This window comes from Haliotis cracherodii, unplaced genomic scaffold (genome assembly GCF_022045235.1).
Source record: "Haliotis cracherodii isolate W230 unplaced genomic scaffold, xgHalCrac1.p SCAF_3, whole genome shotgun sequence".
Lineage (NCBI taxonomy): Eukaryota > Metazoa > Mollusca > Gastropoda > Lepetellida > Haliotidae > Haliotis > Haliotis cracherodii.
The window spans coordinates 18,765,285-18,793,224 of NW_027266286.1; the positions used below are offsets into that span (position 1 = coordinate 18,765,285).

The following is a 27,940-nucleotide window of genomic DNA, read 5'->3' on the forward strand; positions in this document are numbered from 1 at the left end:
CAGGCCTGAAGGTGTGTAGGCATGAATCCACATTGTTAAAAATATGCAAATGTAGGATCTGAGGTACCATATTTACTGTAATAAGCACCATTATACACAACCAGATAAATTTGTTGTCAGAGACTGAGCAGTAGTAACAAATAGTGTTCAGACATTGATGAAACGAATATTTTTTCAATATTAGAAGGAAATGGTAAGCCCCTATGCTGCTACTTCCTGTAAAACATGAAAAATGAAAATACAAACTGTCATGTAAATTCCCAGGCTTAGTAAAAGGTGACAAATGTTATATTTGGGATAACACTTTCTTAGTAAAGTACAGATTCTCATACTTTTTGGGGGGTTGAGTCCCGTCCGGGATTCAAACCCACACTGCCAGAGTGAGGCAACTAATCGCCAGCACACAAAGTCAGCGATCTCACCCACTCAGCCACAGAGGCTTCCACAATAATGAAAGTATGACAACTGGTAGTCTAGATCACATACTTTGTGTACCCCTCTGACAAGTGTAATTTGGCACGTCGCTCCCATGGCCGAAAGCTATGAACACACAATGCCATTTAGAAAGTGGTAAAATGTAACAAATGTTATATTTGGGATAACACTTTCTTAGTAAAGTACAGATTCTTGTACTTTTGGGGGGGCTGAGTCCCGTCCGGGATTCGAAAAAAAGTACGAGAATCTGTACTTTACTACTTAGACAAGTGTTTATGAGCGTCCTAGTAAATGGCTGAGATGTGTACCTATGATGGTAGGTATCGCTTAAATGCATCTTTTATGATGTTTATTGATTTTTTTCTACATTAGAGACATTGTGTGCATTATTCTTAGATAGTTTAAAATTGAACCTTACTCATCTAGCTGTAGAATGAATACCCAGAAGGACTAATTAAACTGATTGCAGTCTAGGGCTCCATATGCATGGTTCTGGAATGGGTACCCTAAGGGATCAGTGGTACAAGGTATTTTATAGACACTGCACCAGACCACCTTGCTATCCTCGGTATACGTATAACCCTGGGTATACCCATCCATTGGAACTGACACTTAACACTTTACTGTTAAATGAATATCCAAGTATAACATTTCAAGAATTTTACTTTTAAAAGGGTGTGAATTAATGGTGAATAGAGAATTGATTTTTTAAGTGGTGTTGATTGTAACTGTTCCCAGAATGTAATCACTTTGCAACCTCCATATTTCTATAACATTTTAGAGTCCCATTCAGCTGCTTTGTCCAGCTTGAATCCAGATGCTGGTCACAATGTAATTAGGATCTCGATGTGTAAATCAGAGGTCTACCCTCTGAGATGGGTGGACTTATTGACACACTCTCATCCCTCACTTGCACTCACGGGCTGCCCAGTCATCTAAGTACAGCTGGGATGGGTAACTCGGGTACTCGGGTCGGGTGGGTACTGAGAAGGACCTGGGTACCTACAGGACTAGCCGGACCAGTGGTCAGTATAGTGATATATTGTTTAATGACAAAAATGATCTAGAACTATATGGTTACACTACAAGTCACTAATGTTCACATTTCTTTCTGACTATGCACCCATTCCTTTTGACTTTTATATGTTTGTCCAGGGCTACGGTCAAACTATTCCCTATGGGACATTTTGTACCCATCTCTTGAGACCTACATCGGATATCCAGGTCGGGTCTGGTAATAGGGGGGTGGGTACCTGGGTAATAAATTTGGACTCGTCCAAGCCCTTCATATAAGGTGTTGCAATTCGCCTCTACCTCTTTTTCATCTTTGCCATAAATCCTGTATTTTGGTTGCAATCACACGAAACTAATCTTCAGAATTTTCAACAGAAGTCCTCTTCACTGTCAACTGCACACAACTAGTTGACAATAGAACCACCAGTCAGCATCCAGCTCTTTACCTTGCCAATTTGTGAGAGCCTCACTTCTTTCCGGTGAGTGCTTTAGAGTCAACATCAGCTTATCAACTGAGTTTAATCTCTTGCACTTACAATCTCATTAAAATCAGATCTTAGTTCTCACTGCCGCAAAACAAAGATCTGAGAACATCCTATTAGGGGTCACGTCAGAACGACGTGTCATCCGACCAATCAGAGCGTCGCTTACCAGATCATGAAAGTGACAGTTGGAATGTGATTGCTAAACACGGGGTATTCTGAACGATAGTTACGGGCTTAACGACTGAATCCATACAATCTAGACCATCTATTAGCCATTCGAGAATGTTCTTTTGTTCAGGTTTCAAATTTTTAATCTAGAATTTGTCAAAAGATGTTTCGAAGCGTAGTCGCCAATTTGAAATTAGTGCCGTAAAGCACGAGAAAGCTGCCTTCTGATTGACCAATGTCGACTTCTTGTCAGTTATTCCATTGGTCAGTTAAAGTTCATGAAAGGTCGTTCTGGGTGTAATAGGGTGTCCTTAGATCTTTGTTTAGCGTTAGAGAGAACTAAGATCTGATTTTAATGAGATTGTTGCACTTAGGGCTATTAAGGCACACAATGATGTCTATTGTTCCTATGATTGTGGGTTCCAATCCTAGTTCACCCAAATAATTTTTCCAGGCCTGTCGTGGGTTTCACCAAAGTAGTAAGCACATCTCTTGGGGCTTGCCTCCCAAATTAAGGTGACATGCCGTGACGTGATATAACTGAAATACTGTTAAAATCTGCGTCAAACCCACAGACTCATTCACACTCACGCATGCACAATGTATTAGAAGAAAGAAAACTCAGGTAATTCAGCATTAACATGTTTATTCCATATAAGAAACTTCATTCTCTGCATATGTAATAATGAGTTTGTGATCAGCCTGATACACACAAACATGTTTATATATCACCTCATGCATGTCACAGGGCAGTCGGGTAGCCTAGTGGTCAAAGCGTTCGCTCGTCACGCCAAAGACCAGGGTTTGATTCCCGACATGGGTACAATGTGTGAAGCCCATTTCTGGTGTCCATATGTATAACAATTTGTCTAGGGTTTATGAACTGTCTCAAAGAGAGGATGGAAGGCAGTAGACAGTCACAATAGCTGTGCCAGGATACTGGTTGTGGGGAAGGCATTGGTGGCCCAGCAGTCCAAGCCACTGCAACTCACTGTAGACAGTCACAATAGCTATGCCAGGATACTGGTTGTGAGGAAGGCATTGGTGGCCCAGCAGTCCAAGCCACTGCGACTCACTGTGGACAGTCACAATAGCTATGCCAGGATACTGGTTGTGGGGAAGGCATTGGTGGCCCAGCAGTCCAAGCCACTGCGACTCACTGTGGACAATCACAATAGCTGTGCCAGGATACTGGTTGTGGGGAAGGCATTGGTGGCCCAGCAGTCCAAGCCACTGCAACTCACTGTGGACAGTCACAATAGCTATGCCAGGATACTGGTTGTGAGGAAGGCATTGGTGGCCCAGCAGTCCAAGCCACTGCAACTCACTGTAGACAGTCACAATAGCTGTGCCAGGATACTGGTTGTGGGGAAGGCATTGGTGGCCCAGCAGTCCAAGCCACTGCAACTCACTGTAGACAGTCACAATAGCTGTGCCAGGATACTGGTTGTGGGGAAGGCATTGGTGGCCCAGCAGTCCAAGCCACTGCAACTCACTGTAGACAATCACAATAGCTGTGCCAGGATACTGGTTGTGGGGAAGGCATTGGTGGCCCAGCAGTCCAAGTCACTGCGACTCACTGTGGACTGTCACAATAGCTGTGCCAGGATGCACTGGATGATATGTTTAGGTTTTAATGATCCTTGGTATGACAGCATCCTATCCAGGCTTGTGGTTTTCATGAGGCAACATGCAGTGATGTCTCTAAAATACTGTTCACATTAGCATCAGGCCAAACTCACTCGAACGATGTTGAGAATCAGTGATAATGTATGAGATATCATATTCACAGTTAACAAGTTCTTTAACAAAAATGAAATACAAGATGTTGCCATTTAGTCCTCCTGACACAGCAAAGTAGAATATTTCTTCATTTCGATCAGGTCTGCCATGAGACAGTCTCTGTAGATTTTACTGATTACATATTAGGCAGTGAATGAAGTTTTCCGAGTTGCTGTGTATCAGGCCCATCTGAAACCTTAACCTTTTCATAAGCTGTATGCACAAAGCAATCTGTTGGACAGATGTATTTACAGTCAATACCAACATGTTATGAGACTTGGTCTCCCAATGTCAACAATATATACAACAAAAAACAGGAGTAAAACATATATACACAGACAAATGTGGGTGATGACCTTTAAGGCATTTTCTTCATTTTGTTTTTAACGGATCAAAAAACAAATTTAACATTTTGAGATTTGAATATTTTTTACTGATGCTGAATCTGTCAACAATTTTTTAGAAATAGAAACAACATTTTGAAGCAGATGAGTCTGGAAAGTGACAAACATCATTGACACTCATCTTTTAAAGAATCACCCCAAGCTCAGTTTCTTTCATTACATTTTCTTAATTTGCTTAATTAAGCTTACTCTGAAATATATAATTTTGCATTGTAATTTTTAAACATGTATTTTATGAAAATACCTGTACACCTTGTAAACCATGTAATATGGAAATTCTTGTAAACATTTGTATGTAGATGTCATTTGAATGTGGATGGTGTCATTTGAATGTGCATGGTGTCATTTGGATGTGCTTAGATGCCATTTTAATGTGGATGGTGTCATTTGGATGTGCTTATATGTCATTTGGAAGTGCATGGATGTCATTTGGATGTGCTTAGATGCCATTTTAATGTGGATGGTGTCATTTGGATGTGCTTATATGTCATTTGGAAGTGCATGGATGTCATTTGGATGTGCTTAGATGTCATTTGAATGTGGATGGTGTCATTTGGATGTGCTTATATGTCATTTGGATGTGCATGGATGTCATTTGGATGTGCATGGGTGTCATTTGGATGTGCTTAGATGTCATTTGAATGTGCATGGTGTCATTTGGATGCGCATGTGTGTCATTTGGATGTGCTTAGATGTCATTTGTAATGTGCATGGATGTGCTCAATAATTAAAAAGCTTTATCAGCACTACTATAACATGTAGAGCGATAGCCTTGTTTCAGAATTGACATCACCATCTTGATAACTCCTATCTCCTATCTTATTTTGCACCGAATTTCTCTCACGCATGAGAGTAATTTGATTGGGTGACTAATTATAGAGTCATGCCATTCGAATCAGTGAAGCTCATGCTCAAAATGAAGCTGTGGAGGCATATGTGTCCAGGGTATTTAGCAAAAAAGAAGGGAGATATAATACACTGGGTAATGGAGGATAATTGAGCTCCTAACCCCTCATTCCTTGAGGGTAGGAACTCCCCTGTCCTTGAGGGTAGGAACTCCCCTGTCCTTGAGGGTAGGAACTCCCCTGTCCTTTAGGGTAGGAACTCCCCAGTCCTTTAGGGTAGGATCTCCCCTGTACTTTAGGGTAGGATCTCCCCTGTCCTTGAGGGTAGGAACTCCTCACAGCTACCTTTGATGAGCTACATGTGGGGTCAAGTCAGTGAAGAAACTCACAACCATCCACGGTTCTCACAACAGAAAGTTTCTATTTTTGTCAACAGTTGTTGCCCATCACAATCTGTCCTTGGTTTAAAGTGTTAATCATGTTAATAACAAGACTTTCCTGCATCTGGTTCTGATTCTTTATGTGGAGATGACATCAGACATTGGTAGTTCTTCTGCCCACAAGAACTACCAGTCTCTGGAGGTCTATGCCTCAGAGCGGTCATGTCTGCTGCTGATCGTGCCGAGGGTGTTGATGTTCACGATGCTGCAGTTGTCATCCGATGTCACAGATTGTGTGTCAAGGCTTGGTTCCACGCGTATGTTGGGCAGCCATGTTGTTTTTCCTGTTGTTGCATCTGTCTCTGAACTAACAGACTCTCGGTTGTTGCTAAAGTTGTCGTAGCCTCGTCGGAATGTGCGAGCAGCCACAGTGTGAGCCAGAAGGAAGTCCCAGACGGTGCTGCTATTGTTGGCCTTGGTGGTGGACAGCTTCCTTCTCCTCCTGTAAGAGATGTGAATAGATCAATGACAGATGTGTAGTAGCTGTATCAATTTCGATTTCTTAACATAACACCAGTGTTCCCGCTGGCTTTTGAAACTGAAACTTAAAACTGAAACTTGAAACTGAAATTTGAAACTGAAACTTGAAACTGAAACTTGAAACTAAAAATTACCAGTCCCCCTAATTTTTGTCAGTCCCAACTTCCAGCAAATAAAAACGTATGAAAATTACATGGTTTTAATTTTTTCAACATCTTGATTGCAATGATGTCATCCCTGAAGTAACTTATTTCGATCAACACGTCATTCACACAAGGGTCGGTCACAATTTTCTCTATTTTTGCATGAATATTTCAAGACTAAATTGCTACAGACTAGCTGACTTCATTCGAAATATATACTTAATTGAATATCGCCAATGTTTTGTTCAACAACAAGCAAATACTTTGCTAATTGTGCTATTGCTGAAATTTAGAAAGTGAAAATTCATTATGAATGGATGGATGCCTAAGGTAACTGTTGTTGTAAAATTAGTTAATACCAAGGCTGAGAACTGCTTCTCTGGGGTAAAGTGAGCCAGGAGAAAATTAAATCTTAAGGATGTACTTCTGTTTTTGGAATAACAACTTATGGAAGTTTTCTCAAAGGGCATAATGATCCTTAAAACTCTTTCCCTGAGAATAAATAAACCCAAGAACTGTTTCTCATAAAGATATTAATCCCTGGAACTATTTTTGTTGGGATAATGAGTTTGGGAAGTGAAAATATTAAACCAGAGAAATCCAGGAACCCAGGAACTATGTTTGTTGAAAATATGCTATGGAACTGTTTCCCTGGGACAATTAAGAAAATTAAGCCCAGGATTTACTTTTGTCTGGAAAAAATAATAAACAATGGAAGTGTTTCTCTCAGGGATAGTGACCCCCAAAACTGTTTCTCTGAGGATGAATGACCATATTATTTTGTCTCTGAATAATAGTCCTGGAACTGTGGACGTATCTTGACATCATATTCAATCTTCCTTTGTTACTATTGTCCTTATAGAGATAATAATTTGGCTGTTAGTGTAGTGCTATGGCCGACACTTACCTTCCCCAGTAGAAGATGAAGCCGAAGATGGTCAGCATCAGTCCAACAATGGCTGCCGTCATTCCTCCCATCATTCCGGTTGTGACTGGAAAAAGTGACATAGCTGGTCATTATTTTCAATTGATAAAGAGAAGTACAATGTAGGTGATATGGTGTGGGGCTGTTCCTTCGGAGGCTTCATGGTGAAGAGGCAGCAGAAGCTTGTGCTTGGCCACCTATTTCAACAATTAACCTATTTTAGAGATAGTATTTCCAGTAACGTGTCATTGACAATTGTGTCAGTGATGTGTGTGTTGATGATGTGTCTGTTGGTGATGTGTCTGTTGATGTGTGTATTTGTGACGTGTGTTTATTGGTGATGTGTGTGTTGATGATATCTGTGTTGATGTGTGTATTTGTGGTTGGTGATGTGTGTGTGTTGGTGATGTGTGTGTTGATGTGTGTGTTGATGATATCTGTGTTGATTTGTGATCTGTGTGTTGGTGATGTGTGTGTGTTGGTGATGTGTCTGTTGATGTGTGTATTTGTGATGTGTGTGTTGGTGATGTGTATGTTGATGATATGTGTGTTGATTTGTGATCTGTGTGTTGATTTGTGATCTGTGTGTTGGTGATGTGTGTGTGTTGGTGATGTGTGTGTTGGTGATGTGTGTGTGTTGGTGATGTGTCTGTTGATGCGTGTATTTGTGATGTGTGTGTTGATGTTATGTGTGTTAATGTGTGTATTTGTGATCTGTATGTTGGTGGTGTGTGTGTGTGTGTGTTGGTGATGTGTGTGTTGATGAGATGTGTGTGTGTGATGATGATATGTGTGTGTGTGATGATGATATGTGTGTTGCTACAAGGAAGAATGACAGTATGGTTGTAAAGCTATTCTGACAGGGGATGTGACACACACATTTCTGTTGCTTGCTCTCTTCCCATGAAAGCAGTTCTGAGAAGAGATTCATGACTATATATACATCTGATGCACATCAGGAAGTTATGTGGTGAAATGTTGAGTCATTGTGATATCAGGCATGACTTGATGAATTATTTTGCAAGGGTCACTAAGTTGAATGGAGTGTGTTTTATGCTGTGTAACTAGTGCGTCAATGCACACATGGAATCTTTCACGATAATATGTTTGTGAATTTAGATCCTTATCTTTTCAGACAGAATATGAGAAAGTTGGATGTTTTTGTGAACGAAATTACTGACAATTTTTTATTGTTGGGAAGTGATATTGCTAGAATATTGATGACTGTAGCTTTAGAAAACCCAGAAGAACCTGGCCTCTAGCTTCCACAAAGCGATTCTACATTTGTGCTTATATTTACAGCACACTTTCACATTGACTTGGGATAGTCGTGACACTAAGATCACTTTGGGGAATGAGGCCCTGCAGTGGTGAAGATCCTGGTAAGAATAGGTCTTAAGCAACCCATGCTTGCCGTAAAAGGCGAAACTGCTTGTTGTAAGAGGCAACTGACACAATCGGGTGGTCAGACCCGCTGACTTATATCACAGGAATATTGCAGTGTGTGACATTAAACAACAAACAAACAAACAAACAAACATGTGACAAAGTCTCATATTAATTTCAGTTTGGCGAAATGGCAGACCCAGTGTCAACTCCATATGCAAAATTACCTCCCTTAGCTGCCTAATGGACCAATGGGCACTGATTTCACCAAAGTAGGTCATGTCCACAACCTGATCCAGTTTCAGACATTTTTGTGCTTAAACTGGCATTCCGTTAATTGATGTACTGTTCAAAGCTGCTTAAATTCCAACTCACACAATTTCAAAATGTGTCATGATTACACATATTTTTATTTACCATCCCTATACATTTTCAAAGGAATAGGTTTGTAGTCATTCACACTGAGGACAACCTCGTAGCATGTACTCACATGCAAAGCTTGACGTTGATGCTGATGATGACTTGACCGTTACCGCTGTGGTTGTGAAGGTCACATCCATCTCCACATGTTTCCCAGGGGAGGGGGAGGAGGTCATGTAGGGGGACGATCGGGACCCAGGGTTTGACAAGTTAGACCCAGGCCCAGACCATGGTCTATTGGTTCCATCTGACCTTAGCTTTACAACTGTAGTTGGTTCAGGAATGGGAGAGGTCCCTGTATACAGCTCATAGTCTGGTGTCTCAGTCACAGTGGATCCTCCCTCCTTCAGTGTACTTGGTGATCTTGTTGTTTTTGCTGGTGGGGTTGTAGTTGTTGATGTGGTTGTTGTTGTTGTAGTTGCTGTTGTTGTAGTTGCTGTTGTTGTTGCTGTTGTCACTGGCTTGCCCGATGCTGCTACATTGTTTGGTTGACTGGTGTTTCCTGGCAACACAAACAAATAACAACTGTAAAATCAAATATGATAGATGCTTTTTCACCATGTTCAAAGCGTTTTGACCCGTGAAGATTTGGGGTAGAATAGGTCTTCAGCAACCCAGCTTGCTGTAAAAGGTGACTATGCTTGTCGAAAGAGGTGACTAATGAGATCAGGTGGTCAGGCTCGCGGACTTGGTTTATGCGTGTCATCGTATCCCAATTGCGTGGATCAATGCTCATGATGTCAGTCCCTGGATTGTCTGGTCCAGACTCGATTATGTACAGACCGCCGTCATATAGCTGAAATATTGCCGAGTGTAGCGTAAGTCAACGAACAAACCAAACCAAATCAAAGGGTTTCTATCATGAACAAATACAAAAAGCATATACTGTTCTGACAACATGAAAGGTGTTGCAATTAGCTGTGCAGAGTTGGTTGTCTTAGTTTTGAGTGAGTGAGTAAGTATGGTTCTATGCCGCTTTTAGCAATATTCCAGGAATATCACAGCGGGGAACACCAGAAATAGACTGCACATACTGTACCTACTGGGAATCAAACCCGGGTCTTTGTCATGATGAGTGAAAGCTTTAACCACTAGGCTACCCATGTTTGTTCTGATCTATGGTTTGTTGACACCATGTGAAGCCGAATGCTGAGGAGTTTTACAACAGTAAAATATCTCAAGTCACTTTAGGCGTTCCTCCTGTTAAGTGTCAGTGTCTGGTTGTGTCGGTGAAGGATTGTGTCAGTATCTAGTTGTGTCAGTGTTTGTTTGTGTCCAGTTGTGTCTGTGTCTGAGTGTGTCAAGATGCTCGAATCAAGGTTGACTGTACTTACCCTTCAGACAGATGTAAGTGAGTTGCATGAAGTTTGTGTGTGACATGTAGTCCTCACTACAGTGTCCGGTGGTGTCCAGCCATTGGGTCTGCATGAAGCAGGATGTCAGACCAGCACACACCGCCTTGTAGGGGTCAGTCCGTTCATCGACGCCCCCTGGGAGAGAAAAGGCACAGGTCGTGTCTGTGAGGTGGCAGCAGTCTGGGTCGTGGTTTGTGTTGACAGTTGGGACTGGGCAGTTGTCAGCCTTCAGCTTAGCTCCATACAGGACCTGTGTCACCTTGATTACCGTCCCTACTTCACAGTTCATTTCCAGGAAGTTATTGGCGGTTCCATAGCATGCCGATGACTGCAGAGCTGAAACATCAGACACAAAGAGCTGAAACACCACACACACACACAGAGGTGAAACACCACACACACACAGAGGTGAAACACCACACACACACAGAGGTGAAACACCACACACACACAGAGGTGAAACACCACACACACACAGAGGTGAAACACCACACACACACAGAGGTGAAACACCACACACACACAGAGCTAAAACACCAGACACACATAGAGCTAAAACACCACACACACACACACAGAGCTGAAACACCACACACACAAAGCTGAAACACCACACACATAGAGCTAAAACACCACACACACACACACAGAGCTGAAACACCACACACACAGAGAGCTGAAACACCACACACACACAGAGCTGAAACACCACACACAAAGAGCTAAAACACCACACACACACACACACACACAGAGCTGAAACACCACACACATACAGAGCTGAAACACCACTCACAAAGAGCTAAAACACCACACACACACAGAGCTGAAACACCACACACACACAGAGCTGAAACACCACACACACACACACAGCTGAAACACCACACACACACACAGCTGAAACACCACACACACACAGAGCTGAAACACCACACACACACACACAGCTGAAACACCACACACACACAGAGCTGAAACACCAGACATATTAAAACAGAGTACTGGGTGGACCATTGACCGTCATCAAACCAGATACATACACACAGACGCTCCCTTCCATGAAGATAAGTTCCCTGGAATCATTTGCCACTATTAAATTGTTTATGAAAGTTTAAATCACCAACTCTGTCGCACCTATCTCTTACATAGAACTGAATTTCTTTTGCTCAGGAGAGTAATTTGATTGGATGGCTATTTTTAGTTTGGTGCCATACAAATTCGGCTATGGTGGAGATTGAGAAATATTTGTGAAATATTTCCTTACTATATTTTATGCATAGTCTTCCTGTGTTTTCTTTGTTTGCGAATGCTTGCCGTAAAAAGCGACTATGCATGTTGTAAGAGGTGACTAACAGGATCGGGTGGTCAGGCCCGCTGACTTGGTTCATGCATGTCATCGATCCCAATTGCACGGATCAATGCTCATGATATTAATCACTGGATTGTCTGGTCCAGACTCGATTATGTACAGACCAACATCATATAGATGGAATATGGCTGAGTGCGGCGTCATACAACAAACCAACCAACTTTGTTTACGAAGCTCCCCTGAGCAATGTGATATCAGTACAGTTTTGCTATTCATTGATGACATCACAGAACATTTTGTGTTCTGTCTGTCTGAAAACAGATTGATTAATCTGCAAACAAGTTTCAAACAACAAAATATGGTTAATATTTAGAATGAACTTCCAAAACATCTTAATCATAAATAATCTGTTATTCTCATTGTACACCACTTGCTTTGCTAAACATTAACATATTACTCAACACACACATGTATTTGCCAAGCACTGATGCGTATGTTTATTTGTTTGTCTTAACCAGACAAAAGGGACACTGTGATGGTCCATGTATGGCTGTAAGTCTTGTTCAAGGCTTGAGCGGCTGTGCACCGACAAGGCAGCCATCTTAGCTGTAAAACACGATGAAAGTGACGGACACTTTTCTGTTTGTCCATGAATTGTTGGGAACATATCCTGTTGACAATAGATCTGACAACAGGCATGTTGCACATTTGAAGTGGTTAATCCATAACGGCATTCAGAGGATGTTGTGTTAGCCAGCCTTTGTTGCTATTTTTCCACTGATTCGGGTCCCATTTGTATGGGAGATTCTTATGCATCAAGAGTATCAGCTGAGTTACACATCCTCGACAGATATCCCCATTTTAGCACAAGGGTACTTAATTCCTTTACAGTTTAACAAATCAACATTTCATGGATGCTGGAATGCATGGCTTTGATGAAATGTCCATGGAAAAGGACACATGGGAAGTAGAGCAGTAGAGAGGTAGAGAAGCACCACCTACATCCCTCCTGTTGTACGTTCAAGGGACTGATTGTTTGTGGGACTGGCCGTCAGGGTCGTATTGCCTCACACAATACTCATCTTGCATTTCTTTGATAGGCATTTAGAAGTTGGAGTACTAAGAAAGGATAAGCATTTGTGGATGAACAACTTCTTTATTATAATTAAGAGCGACGTTTGGGTGTAGGTTCTAACACCGTTATCAAGCAAGTACGTTTCTGTGTAGGTTCTAACACCGTTATCAAGCAAGTGCTTGACAACGGTGTTAGAACCTACACCAAAACGTCGCTCTTAATTGCAATAAAGAAGTTTCCGAAACGTCGCTCTTAATTGTAATAAAGAAGTTGTTCATTCATAAATTCTTATCCTTACTCATCTTGCATTATTCTCCAATTGATGAGAATCCGTAGTGTTACAAAAGTTACCCCGATAAATGTAATAAATATGTTTTAAATAGTAATTTTGGAAAAATACTGATAAAAATACAAATATGTGAATTTTACATGTGTAAAATTTTTTGAGAACATGAATTGTTGAGGAGAGATAATAAAAAACAAAGCAAAAAATAGTTTGAGTTCATATAACATGAACAAATCAAATAAACGCCACGTGCTTCGCAGATATCAGATCTAACATTCGTTTCACGTGCAGAAAATAGATTCTGACACATGATGCATTGCAATCGTCAGTGTAGGCTTTTCGTTCGTTGGAGCAAGACCATTTAACCTTCATGGTCATAGGCCAATATTGTGGTCATTACATATACCAGTTGGACCAATATTTGTGGTCTTTATGGATACTACTAGTTAAACCAATATTCGTGGTCCTTAGAAATGTAAAGTGTGTACTTGCTCCTGAAGCTAGTTATTCTTTCCTACATTCTTGGTCATGTAACTACCATAGCTTCTTTATTTGCATTTATTCAATAAACGATCACATTTAGTTCCCCATAGATATCATAAGAGAATCACGTTTAGTTCCCCATAGAGATCTTAAGAGAATCACGTTTAGTTCCCCATAGAGATCATAAGAGAATCACATTTAGTTCCCCATAGAGCTCATAAGAGAATCACATTTAGTTCCCCATAGAGATCATAAGAGAATCACGTTTAGTTCCCCATAGAGATCATAAGAGAATCAAGTTAAGTTCCCCATAGAGATCATAAGAGAATCATGTTTAGTTTCCCATAGAGCTCATAAGAGAATCACATTTAGTTCCCCATAGAGATCATAAGAGAATCACGTTTAGTTCCCCATAGAGATCATAAGAGAATCACATTTAGTTCCCCATAGAGATCATAAGAAAATCACGTTTAGTTCCCCATAGAGATCATAAGAAAATCACGTTTAGTTCCCCATAGAGATCATAAGAGAATCATGTTTAGTTTCCCATAGAGCTCATAAGAAAATCACGTTTAGTTCCCCATACAGATCATAAGAGAATCACGTTTAGTTTCCCATCAATTGTAAAATTTCAAGTGGAGTCAGGACAGAAGGTGGACACGTGATCGTTGCCTTCCACTGCACAACTTGAACTGAATTTTTTTAAGATAACTATTTGACTCCAAACCTACAAACTAGTGACAGTTTCCGTTAAGTTGGGCTTCATGGATAGAGTTTGATGCATCTTGGCCTTGCTAACTACAGAGGATATATTTGATCCTAACTCTATCTGAATACACATTGACTCCAGTATATATCATATGCTCCCATCCCAACATCTGGAGTTGAATTAAAAGGTTAATTACCCTGCAAGTTTTTCTGGGACCCGACTTCAGTGTTGGACAAAGTTGTCTTCAAACACCATTTTCAAACATAACCTTTCATAATGGCTGGTTTTCTTATACGTGTTGGTGGCTGTTTGAACGTGACTGTTGAAAACAGGTCTGGTGTTTGTGGAGGAATGTCATAACACTCCCAGATAAACTTTACATTAGTATAGATCTGTGTGGGTGTGGCTAAGCTCTACAGTTATATACTGTTGATGGTGCGTGCTGGAGTTAGTTGGTGCACTGTTAGCTAAACATGGCAGCTGCACATGTTGTGCAGCATGTAATTTTCACAAAAAGTCCTGGTCTGTAAAAAGGAAATGTCCTCCTTTACACAACCTTACATAATGTATGTTTCTGATGACCTTCAAATAAATCTCACATATTCCCCACGAACACCCACTATGGGATTCCCTCTTCCCGAGGCAAGGGAGTTAGATGACTATGGAAGACCAGTTTCCACCCTTCCGGAACTAGGCTGGAATTTCCAGGCTCCATCGTAGCACCCCCAGTGGCTAATACGAGTTATGTGCCTTCTATGTTCCTATATTGACCAATCAGATTCCATCTCTCAAATCACTGCATTTGTTTCAAACAAAATGGCGGCGCCAATTTAAGACGATCGTCTCAATCAAGATCTGTGTTGTAATAAAACGGGTCTTACCCTGCAAAGTGCATCAAATCATGTGAGCACATTGATTAAAATTATGAAAGAATTTGCAAAATATCTGTTGACACCCAGTTGGGGGTACACATGCTTTGCAAATCCTGCAGTTGACCAAAATCTGCACACTGAAATCCATGTTGTTTATGACCTGGATGTCTATTTCGTTACGCAATTTTAATTGGACTATGCACAAACTCGTTATGTCCAGCCAAAATGTAACTCCATAATTGCAGGCTAGTTCGGCAAGGGTGGAAACTGGACTTTTATAGACAGTTAACTCCCTAGGCTTGGGAAGATGGGATTCAGGCCGGACAGTCACCCCACACTTGATGTGTGAGTCAACTAAAATGAAGATCTGATGCTAACAAGGTTTGGACCTGGCTGTTTGCATCATACACATCATAGGGGCTGTTTGTTGCCTTGTGGTTAAAGTGTTCACTCGTGGCAACAATGATTTGGGTTTGACTCCAAAGATGGAAACAATGTGTGAAGTCCATTTCTGCAGTTGTCTGCCAAAACAACTACATGCCATAATCACTTTATGGCCAAATCACTACACTCCGTTAAAACAACAAAGGCAAATTACCGACTGATGTCGTGGATCAGTCCAGGAGTTGGGACGGGATGGATGGGCACAAGCTAAGAGATTAAGCTGAGAAGGATGCTCTCATGTTAACTAGAAGTTGGTTTGTTCAATCAATTATATTCATATTGTACCGGGGTAACAACAATTTTATAACTCACAATAACTGTTTACCAAGTATGCTTTACGCATCATTTGAGTGTATGGAAGGCAGTAAATTATTTTCTTTATAAAGTATTTTTTTTAATTGATAATAAGTTTTTGGTCTTGGAAAAGAAAACACTCAAATTTCTTAATTTCTAAATGGTCGCAATTTTGGGTTAATTAGTGAGAAACAATAACTTTTTTGATTGTTAGGTCATCAATTGGATAAAATGGATGGCAACAGTGTTAAACTTACCGTGCATCATGATTCCACAATACTATTACAATCCTTTTGTAATGTCTAATTTGATTTCAAGAATTATTTACATACATTATTAATTTTTGCAAAGTTAAACTCTGTTTAGTCTGTAAATTATTTCAAATTTTAGATTTACTATTGTGATAATAGAAATACTCATTTAAATTCAGTTAAATTTAAGATATCTTCTGACGCATGACAAAATAATTCTATTTTAATCATTCAGTGTTTTTGTACCTGTATGTTGTAAGACTAGTTTGTCCACTTCAGGATAAAGGGGACAGACAGGGAATGAGCTTGTCACTGGGCCATCAACTTTGTTGTTTTGGATTGTAGTGTAGTTATTTTGGGAGGATATACCATTTCTGTTGTCCCATGCCGTGATAAAACTGGAATATTGCAAAAATTGACGTGAAAAAAATACTTTTTTTCACATCATGGGATGAGTATTGCCTCTTACAATTGTATTGTGCTATGTTGCAATTCGCAGTGACCACATTGTGACATTGTTATATGTGTCGGTATGTATTAGAAACAAAACTATGTGGTGACAAGAAGGTTGTTTCCTTGTTTTGTGGTACATACTTATCAGTCACGAGGTCAATGCTAGTATATTCCTTTTGTTAAATAGATTGTTATACATATGAAAGTCTTAATTATTTGAATCAAGTCTTTATTCAATCATCAGTGTTAAAATATTAATATATATCCAAGCCTTTGATGACACCAACTTTCAACGTTGACTTGTGAATTCTGATAGCCTTTGCTCTTGTGAACTATGCAGTATTTTTGTTCCTTCATTTGATTTCTTTGTTTGTTGTTTAACGCAGCACTCAGCAATATTCCAGCTATATGGCGGAGGTCTGTAAATAATCAAGTCTGGACCAGTGATTGGCATCATGAGCATCGATCCATGCAATTGGGATATGATGACATGCATCCAACCAGTCAGTGAGCCTGACCACCCGATCCTCTTAGTCGCCTCTTACGACAAGCATAGTCGCCTTTTACGGCAAGCATAGTCGCCTTTTACAGCAAGCATGGGTTGCTGAAGACCTATTCTACCCCTATCTTCTTGGGTCCCTTCACTGGAACATACATGACGTGGTTCACTGCATTCCCACGAAGTATTTGGCATAAATAGATGCAGTGGCTGTCATCACTGCGTTTTCATTGCCATTTTCTCTTATATTGAAACATTTTTAACATCGTCAATGCAGATGGGTTGTGTCAGTGTATATGGTCAAGTTTGCGGAACTCAAACTGACCACACTGTTTCATCCCGGAACTGCATAATGGACATGCCACTTTGTTCATGAACTCATCAGGATTGCTTAATATATCACAACTTTTCTACATCTCTACATCTTTTCCTCTTTTGTCCAAAACTAGATCAAAGTTTGCAGGGCTTTCATTTGGCTGTCAGGTAAGCTATGTGAAATTGACTTTAATTCTGCATTTTCGAATAAATACGTTTACAGTTATGTAAAATTACGAAAGTAGTGTCAATGTTTGTTGTACATTTACGTATTTTACCAGGACATAAACTTTGATGTTTGTCATACAATTGCTTTCCTTTTTATGCTTTGTTTGTATACTACATTCTGTAGGAGTAATTGGACCAGCTCTTTGTTGCTGCACTTTCTCCTTGCAGCGCTCCCTTAAAGCTGACAGCATCGTGACGATGTTTTGTGTTGGACAGAGATTAATTGCTGATTTGACTGGGGGCATGTCACATGGTAAATATTGTATGAGAAGTATGGGATTCACGTGGAATTTTGTTTAGGCCATCCCTTTTTTTTCTTTTTTTTTCTTTTTTTTTTACAGATCTTGACAGTGAAAAATTGGTTGGAAGGTCAGAAAAAAATAACAATAAAATGAATTGTACATGATTTATTCAATCATCTTAAAGTTTTATTTTGATCTGTTCTTGTTGAAGAATGTTCAAAAATGGCCTGGGGTAATTATATGTATTATATGTCTAAATTCTGACAGCAGTAGAAGTAAGTAAGGCATGTTTTTGGAAATTATGAAAAACAGTATGTGAATTGAAGGTGTGGGGTTGACATAACTTTAAAGCATTCAGTCTTATCATGGCAGGTCAGCTTTGCTGTTAGAGGAAATTCATATGGGAGGCAAACGGCCGCGGTAACAGTGATCCACTGAAATACATAATATCACAATACTTTTAGTGATTGACGCTTGATTCTTTGTTGTCACATTTATTTAGTTAGTTAGTTTATTATGAGAGGCCCACGATGGCCACTGCATGTGTCCTGGGTGCAGGATTAGCAGGATTAGCAATTCAATGTTCCATGATGCATGTGTGCAACAAAAAATTAACCATATTTCTCAGCTGTGGGTTCTTCCCAAGATAGCAGTCACAACTGCCTTGTCAGATTAGTTATTTAGCATTGTCAAACAGAATAATGTTGTCTCAGAAAAGTCTTTCATTTGATTTGATATAAGATCAATATGGCAAGGTAATTAAGGCTGTTCTCGTGTTTGTGCCTCTCCAATATGGACGATTCAACGCTCAAATATACTGTCGGAAACAACCACCTCCGGTATACACAGGAGCACGCAGTTGTTTGGGCTGGACCAACTATTATCTAATGTTAAAGATGAACTGGCACTAACTTCTGTTGCGGTTGATTGAAAATATGCTTGTTAAATGGTATGTATTTTCTGTTTTGACTTTTATTTTAAAAGTGTCTTTTGGACATTAACGTCAGAACAGTACAGGACCATTGTTCTTTGAGGTCGAGGACCTCGGTCTTTGAGGTGCAATGATAGATAACATGGATGGGGAAACAGACAGAGGATTAGCCAGGAGATTTAACAGTGATGCCATTATCACAAAGAGTCTTCTGGACAGGGATTTTTGAGACGTTAAGCAATTTTATGAATGTAAACATATTTGGTTGATTCCTATATTTACACCGGATGTACAATTTACGAGCATTGTTTAAATACGTACATTTAAAAATGTAATGGTGTCATCACCAACATCTTGCATATCACATAATGTACAAACATGATTTCTAATCGGAGTGTTACTTAGGATTATTTTGTAATGTTCTGTGCCCACTTGCACAAAGCCATCTTAGTGCTAAGACTATCATAAGCCAATGTTAAAGTATGGGAGTTACAATCATCTTAGCGCTAAGATCGCTTTGTGCAAGTGGACACTGGATGTTACACTAAAGTTTGCAGTGTTTTTTAAATTATATATATAAATAAATATGCTCTTTTTATACATCTGTTTATATGCATTTTTTGTTTTTTTCTTTTCTTTTAAAATATTATTTTGTATATTTACCTAAAACCCAGTATGGCAGTATTTGTTATTTTGTTTATTAAGCTGTTGTGTTCATTTTGACCTTTCTTGGAACAAGACATTATTTTCTGACCTTGGACATGTTACAATGTGATAGAATATAGTATGATCCCAGTGATAGCAAGAGATTATTCTCCATTGTAAGAATGCGTAAGATATATTGACAACTTATTCACCGACTCTTGTTGTTGACATAAGCATTTCTTTAACACTCAACATTCATGTTGCAATGTGTTCCATTATTTGTTTTCCTGAGTATATGTGAGCTGATTTGAGATGTGAAAGGGAATGCTACTGGTTATTTGTCTTGGGTCACCTTGGATATGTCGGTAAACTTGGATACTTTCAAACACAGGCCATTGCCAGGGTACAGTATTTCCAATGGCTGACAGCACTGGATTACCCACAAGGCCAGACTGTTGTTGTTTTACAGCTTAAGGATATTTGACTTGAACTGGCCTCGATGTGATCCTCCAAAGCAAGCTCCGTGGGCCATCCGACGTATCCCCCTGAGTGTGTGTGCTTGGCTGATTATCTGACATGACGAACTACATACAAATGTTGCCTTAATGAATTGAGCATGCCTGATCTATTGGGGGATGGTTCCAGGTAGTTTGTGTCTGTGTATAAGAACATGTCAGCAATGTTTAATGTGTACTTGTCTTCATTAATCTGTATAAAGACAAGGTAATTTGGATTTGTTCCTTGCCAAGATGCAGATGCTGGTGGAGTCTGATGATCAAAGAGTCCTCCATCTGTGTTACAGAGCATCGGACCTTGATGGGCAAATGTGAACAAGCTTTAACAATGTTTAATTTGAATTTCCTCTTTTAAGAAAGAAAAGTAGGTTGTTTCCAGTGGAGCCTGATATCCTGTCATTATTTTGCCTCTGTGCATAGAGCGGATGACCAAAAAACATTATAAAATGGTACCTGTTGTTACCCTGCCTAACCGTCTCCATGGTCTAGAGGTAGAGCGTCCGCCCGAAGAGCAGAAGGTCTGGGGTTCAATCCCTGGCCACGTCATACCAAAAGACGTTAAAAGATGGTACTTGTTGTTACCCTGTCTGGCACTCTGCATTAAGGGTCTAAAACAAGGACTGGTCGGCTCAGAGTCAGTATACTGTGTCTGAGTGGGGTATTCATGTTAAACTGCGGCATGGTATCTCAGTGTGCTAGCACTATAAATCGGCATCAGTCCAGACTAGTACAAGCAGCCACACACACACGTGCATGCACGTCGCTATATAAGTGCAATAATTTTGGATGCGATGTTAAACCCAATTTCACCTCGACTCACCTGTAACCCTGCCTGGTGCTTGGCATTAAGTGAAAAAAACAAGGACTGGTTGGTTTGTAGTCTGTAAACTGCAGCATAGTGTCTCAGTGTTCTTGCGCTATAAAACCGGCATTAGGCCAGACTAGAGCAAGCACCACACATGCATACGTCGCTGTATAAGTGCAGTAATCTTGAACACGACGTTAAGCCCCAATTCACCTCACCCCTTTGTTTTATTATTATTTATGGTGTAGCAGAATTGGGTTCAGTTGTAGGACCAATTGATTATTGGATTTGCTTGTACAAGCACTGACAGTTGCATGTATTTACTCACTCACTCACTCACTCAGTGAGTCATTATCTACTACTGAGATTTGTCATAGTCATGCCATGATATATTGGTTGTGGTTTCAAATCCTAGATTTGCACCTTATATGACCTGTAACAGTATGGATTGCACCGTATATGACCTGTAACAGTATGGATTGCACCTTATATGACCTGTAACAGTATGGGTTGCACCTTATATGACCTGTAACAGTATGGGTTGCACCGTATATGACCTGTAAGTATGGGTTGCACCTTATATGACCTGTAACAGTATGGGTTGCACCTTATATGACCTGTAACAGTATGGGTTTTTTCCCTTACACATTAAACTACACACTGTTATGTTTGTTTGTTTGATTGTTTGTTTGTTGTTTAACACCCCACTCAGCCATATTCAAGCTATTTGATGGTGGTCTGTAAATAATTGAGTCTGGACCAGACAATCCAGTGATCAACATCATGAGCATCGATCCACGCAATCGGGATCGATGACATGCATGAACTAAGTCAGCCAGACTCACTGTTAGTCTCCTCTTACAACAAGTTTAGTCGCCTTTTATGTCACTGTTCCAGTGTTGAACATGTTGCCTGTGGTAAGATTAACTTTAAGGTCATCTTGTGTAAGTGAGAGCTTGAGTATGTTTATGCTGCTTTTAGCAATATTCAAGCAATATCATGACGGGACACCAGAAATGGGCTTCACTCACTATAGTCATGTGGGGAATCACACCTGGGCATTCAGCATAATGAGCGCATGCTTTAACTACTAGGCTACCTACCACCCTCACCTCATATTGTATAAGGATACGTTAATGTTAACAGGGGATTAGATGTTGCCCAAGGATTCGATAATTTTACTCAGGGAATCGGTAATGTTGACAGGGGATTCGATAATGTTACCCAGGGAATCGGTAATGTTGACAGGGGATTCAATGATCTTACCCAGGGATTCGGTAATGTTAACAGGGGATTAGATGTTGCCCAATAATTAGATAATGTTACCCAGGGATTCGGTAATGTTGACAGGGGATTCGATAATGTTGCCCAAGGATTCGGTTATGTTGACAGGAAATTAGATAATGTTACATTATCTAATCCCCTGTCAACATTACAGAACCCCTGGGTAACATTACCGATTCCCTGGGTAACATTATCTAATCCCCTGTCAACATTACCGATTCCCTGGGTAACATTATCGAATCCCCTGATAAGCCAGGGATGTCGGTAATGTTGACAGGGGATTCGATAATGTTACCCAGGGATTCGGTAATGTTGACAGGGGATTCAATAATGTTACCCAGGGAATCGGTAATGTTGACAGGAGATTAGATGATGTTACCCTGGGATTCGGTAATGTTGACAGGGGATTCGGTAATGTTACTCAGGGATTCGGTAATGTTACCCAGGGATTTGGTAATGTTGACAGGGGATTCGGTAATGTTACCCAGGGAATCGGTAATGCTGACAGGAGATTTGATAATGTTACCCAGGGAATCGGTAATGCTGACTGGAGATTAGGAATGTTACCCAGGGAATGAGTAATGTTACCTAGGGGTTCTGTAATGTTGACAGGGGATTAGATAATGTTACCCAGGGAATTGGTAATGTTATCCAGGGGTTCTGTAATGTTGACAGGGGATTAGATAATGTTACCCAGGGAATAGGTAATGTTGACAGGGGATTAGATAATGTTACCCAGGGTTCTGGTAATGTTGACAGGGGATTAGATAATGTTACCCTGGGATTCAGTAATGTTGACAGGAGATTTGATAATGTTACCCGGGGAATCGGTAATGTTGACAGGGGATTAGATAATGTTACCCAGAGAATCGGTAATGTTGACAGGGGATTAGATAATGTTACCCAAGGAATCGGAATTGTTGACAGGGGATTAGTTAATGTTCCCCAGGGATACGGTAATGATGACAGGAGATTTGATAATGTGACCCAGGGAATCGGTAATGTTAACAAGGGATTTGGGAATGGTTTGTGTGTGTTGTCCCTTCCACTATGGATGGTTGCTCTTGCTCAACCACTGGTTTGTGTGTGTCTCTTAGTACCCAAATATTGTAGATGGTTGGTCATCCTGTCATCATCAACTGGTGTGTCTAGTCAAAATCAAGTTACATACAGAATGTGGTGACATATAGATGTAGTGTTGACTGAGGTGTTAAACATCGTCCAATCACTCTCTAAAGATGGGCAACAAATCATCTCTATTTTTTTAGCAAATATCTTTCTGAAAGCTGAACACCCCTCTTACACAATTTGACATACGTGTAACTTCTGAAGGTTTTTATTGCCTGAGCAATCCCCTCCTCTAAACATCCTGTCCTGTAGTGTAAAGGCTCTCCCAATACTGGCGCGACTTAAATGTGGAGACTGGCCTGAATGCTGGCTACAGTAAACAAAACCTGATTGAAGGCTGTTAGAGCACTTCGGTGTCCATTGTGTTAGAGGGTGTTGCATCTGTGTGTGCGTCACAAGCAATACACGCTGTGCACATACACGGAATAACTACTTGGTGTGAAAATCTCTTCAAATTTTTATGCATAAAAAATCCCTGAAGGTTAAACTGTTGTGAAAATTTCATTGATTTGATGGTCTGGAGTTGAATGCGTGAAGTGCTATTTGAGTAAATAATTCAGCCATTTGATCAAATGTGAGTATTCTTGTTTCTTAGCAAGCATCTTTGAATCATTTTATCAAATATAAGGATGACTATTGAAATCCAAAGAAAGAAGCCAGCCAATAACAATGGAGCAAGGCATCTACCTACCCCCAGTGTGTACTTCACTGTGCTTTAATCATTATCCTGTCATCCCACACCACCCTCCACCCACCCCCACCCACCCCCACCCACCATACCCCAACCCCCTTTAATCTTATTGGCTTCGTCATTATGTTATCATTCTTTGACATTAATCCTGCTTTGTCTTGTGTAAACATACCTTCATGTTTAGGTTAAAAAAATAATACGCGTAGTCTTGGTTCTCAGGCACCACCTGCATCGTCTTAAAGTCATTGCCGCATGTTTCATTTTTTATGTCCATTTTCCCCCTTAAAATCTTAAAATAATTTGCGTCACAAACACACAAGCCCAGCAGTGAAATGCTACAATACTAGAGAACAACATGATTTCGCCGAAATTATTGTGAAAAAAATTTGGTTACATACTAGCTTCACAACACCAACAACAACAACAAAACACAAAAAACATCGTCCACCAGCACTATATTTTCAAAAGCCATTGCCTGAGAACCAATTCTTTTATTTATTTAAGCCTTATATATATTGACCCCCATATGCTTACTGAGTATTCACCTGATGACGGGGCAAGAAGTAGCCCTGAAGCATTGTTACAAAGAATGAAAGAAGTTGTTATCCATTAAAAAGTGTCATGTCATTAAAGGATGACATTTTCCTGCATACAACTCTGTGATGCTTGTGTCAACATTCACAAGATCACGGAGACATTTCCCTGTAATACATGTGACCAACATTGAGATAAGGGACCTTATGGGTGAAAAATCACATTTTGACTTCTTATTTTATTTTGAAACTTCAGTATCTTAGGACCACAGAAATACAATTCATGAGCTTCAACTCATATTTGTTACAGAGATACATGGTATCAATCATTTGGACTCATTTTCTGCAAAGTCCCATTTTCGAACTTATGACTGTTTATGTAATAATTTCTGTTTTTACATATAATGTTTGTTTAATTGAAAGTAGACTTGTATGCTGAAATGCTTTGAAATAATGTTTTTATAACATTACCCACATTACAAGAGAAAAAAGTGCTATTTCCTTACAGTCTGTCAAACGTCTTTCTTTATGACGTCACAAGTGTATCCCAGCACCCACAAGGTCTCGTTTCTCCTAGTGACCCGTGAAGACCCGGGTAGAGAATAGGTCTTCAGCAACCCATGCTGGCCATACAAGGTGACTATGCTTGTCGTAAGTGGCAACTAACGGGATCGGGTGGCCAGGCTTGCTGACTTGGTTGATGCATGTCATCGATCCCAATTGCGTGGATTGATGCTCATGATATCAATCACTGGATTGTCTGGTCCAGACTCGATTATTTACAGACAACCGTCATTCAGCTGGAATATTGCTAAACAACAAACAAACAAACAAACCTTTTCTCCTGGTGGGTCACATATGATGATATTCGTATCTAGTATCCCATAATTAATCAGATTAGTTGTGAAAAACAAAATGTCCAAATTAGTGATGGTTGCCTGTATCATGATCAAGTATCCAAGTTGGTTACATGTCCATAATGGCCATGTTACGTTAATCATCACACACTGTTGGCACAAGTGTAGGATGCAGTAAATTCAAGGTTTTGTTGTTTCAATTATGTCTTCCATGTCTCTGTAATGTCTATGTGTAATCTGTTAGTCTTGTATGTTAGTCTTGTATCGCTGGTCTGTGTGTAAGTTCTGTGATGTATGTGTTGTTTCCATGATGTTTGCTAGTAATCTCTGTGAAGTGTGTAGTCTTTTTTCCTTAAATATGTATACTTTCCATGATATGTGTAGTTTCTATCTTGTTGTTTAGTTTCCATCTTGTTTGTTTAGTTTCCTGTATGTGTGTGTAGTTTCCAATATGTGTGTTTAGTTTCTTGTATGTGTGTGTAGTTTCCATCTTGTTAGTGTAGTTTCGAATATGTGTATTGTTTCCATCTTGTTTGTGTAGTTTCCATCATGGTTGTTAAGTTTCCTGTATGTGTGTGTTGTTTCCAATATGTGTGTGTAGTTTCCATCTTGATTGTTTAGTTTCCTGTATGTGTGTGTAGTTTCCAATATGTGTGTGTAGTTTCCATCTTGGTTGTTTAGTTTCCTGTATGTGTGTGTAGTTTCCAATATGTGTGTGTAGTTTCCTTCTTGATTGTTTAGTTTCCTGTATGTGTGTGTAGTTTTCATCTTGTTTGTGTAGTTTCCATCTTGATTGTTTAGTTTCCTGTATGTGTGTGTAGTTTTCATCTTGTTTGTGTAGTTTCCATCTTGTATGTTTAGTTTCCTGTATGTGTGTAGTTTTCATCTGGTTTGTGTAGTTTCCATCTTGATTGTTTAGTTCCTGTATGTGTGTGTAGTTTTCATCTTGTTTGTGTAGTTTCCATCTTGATTGTTTAGTTTCCTGTATGAGTGTGTAGTTTTCATCTTGTTTGTGTAGTTTCCATCTTGATTGTTTAGTTTCCTGTATGTGTGTGTAGTTTTCATCTTGTTTGTGTAGTTTCCATCTTGATTGTTTAGTTTCCTGTATGTGTGTGTGGTTTTCATCTTGTTTGTGTAGTTTCCATCTTGATTGTTTAGTTTCCTGTATGTGTGTGTAGTTTTCATCTTGTTTGTGTAGTTTCCATCTTGATTGTTTAGTTTCCTTTATGTGTGTGTAGTTTTCATCTTGTTTGCGTAGTTTCCATCTTGATTGTTTAGTTTCCTTTATGTGTGTGTAGTTTTCATCTTGTTTGTGTAGTTTCCATCTTGATTGTTTAGTTTCCTGTATGTGTGTGTAGTTTTCATCTTGTTTGTGTAGTTTCCATCTTGTATGTTTAGTTTCCATCTTGATTGTTTAGTTTCCTGTATGTGTGTGTAGTTTCCAATATGTGTGTGTGGTGTCCGTCTTGTTTGTTTAGTTTCCATCTTGTTAGTGTAGTTTCCAATATGTGTGATGTTTCAATCTTGTTAGTGTAGTTTCTATTATGTGTTTGTGTGATTTCTCTGATGTGTGTGTGTAGTTTCCATGAAGTGAGTGATGTTTATTATTGTGTGGTGTTTCCAAGCTTTACAAAGTGAGTTGTTTCCCTTCTGAGTAATAATCAAGTAAGTGTGTGTAGTTCCACTGACATTTACATCAAGTTCTCATCACATGTAAAGTACCCGTGAAGATCGGGGGTAGAAATAGTCTTCAGAACCCCATGCTTGTCGTAAAGGGATCAGGTCGTCAGGCTAGCTGACTTCGTTAATGCATGTCATCGTATCCCAATTGTGTAGATCTATGCTCATGATGTCAATCACTGGATTTTCTGGTCCATATTGATTATTTACAGACTGCCGTCATATGGCTGGAATATTGCTGAGTGCGTCGTTAAACAAACAAACAAATCATATGTGAAGTTTCCATTACATGTGTAGTTCTGTGTTTCCTCTGTACATCTATACATGTATAGTATTTCTTGATATTCACATTAAGAACAGGTTAGTAACAAATCAGTTGTCACCAAAAGACACCTACCTGTGGCCTGGGAAAAACGTGCAGAGAATATGGCCAGAAAGGCTAGGAGGCAGTCCCACAGATCCATGTTGGCTTCCGATGATGTCCAGTTGGATATATAGCCGGGCGGAAACACAGAACTGTCACATTGATTTTGTCACTGTTGTTTCACCCGATAGGTGTCATCACATTCACCTCCAACTGTAATATTCACATTGTTTCCGGCACTTGTTGAGTAGACTGATTAGTCCTTTATGGAATATCGTACTTGTATTAAATGAATAGGAGACGTTTTCGTCCGTTTACTTGGCCTGCTGGTTACCTGTTGAGACTGAGCAGTGCTGTGTCTACATCACGTGTTGACAAGGATGGTGCTGAGTTTACATTACCACAGCAGCCATTCAGGGCACTGGGAGGGATTGCCTCCGTTACACATTGGGGCACGGAGAAGGTGGAGCTGACAACATTACTGGGATATTATTATGTTCCTCTCACAACTTGCTTCCCTTTCAACTGATTCGTGTTTGCATTACGAAAAGTCAAACATGGACAGGAATGCCTGTGTTCACTTCCAACAGGGGACAATATTTCAGATATTTGAATGAATGTACACAATATTTGAGATGTTTACACACTTTACTGGGCCTCTCGGTATCTTGAAAGGGCTGCCCTGTCAGTTTCAGATCTTTCCATGTATCCAAGGATTTGTTGATCTGTTTCAAACAGGCCCACGTGACTGCAGTTGGCCTG

The 27,940-nt window shown here is 39.9% G+C and overlaps 1 protein-coding gene across 1 annotated transcript; it reads right to left on the reverse strand.

The window, feature by feature from the left end:
* Positions 1-2,964: 2,964 nt before the first annotated feature.
* LOC139474197 (salivary glue protein Sgs-3-like) lies at positions 2,965-27,543 on the reverse strand. The gene is made up of 5 exons (XM_071257098.1): positions 27,212-27,543; positions 10,262-10,618; positions 8,998-9,429; positions 7,104-7,188; positions 2,965-6,015 (listed from the first exon to the last, which is right to left on the reverse strand). Exons 1-5 carry the CDS (start codon positions 27,276-27,278, stop codon positions 5,718-5,720), a joined length of 1,239 nt encoding a protein of 412 aa, XP_071113199.1. The 5' UTR covers positions 27,279-27,543; the 3' UTR covers positions 2,965-5,717.
* Positions 27,544-27,940: the final 397 nt, after the last annotated feature.

What these genes read in the sequence shown, in the direction of transcription:
- LOC139474197 (XM_071257098.1), bottom strand. Translation starts at nt 27,278, where the DNA reads ATGGATCTGTGGGACTGCCTCCTAGCCTTTCTGGCCATATTCTCTGCA. An exon ending in CACTTACATCTGTCTGAAGG is followed by an intron (nt 9,430 to 10,261) that starts GTAAGTACAGTC and finishes TTGTGTTGCCAG; the next exon opens with GAAACACCAGTCAACCAAAC. An exon ending in TTCATCTTCTACTGGGGAAG is followed by an intron (nt 6,016 to 7,103) that starts GTAAGTGTCGGC and finishes CATCTCTTACAG; the next exon opens with GAGGAGAAGGAAGCTGTCCA.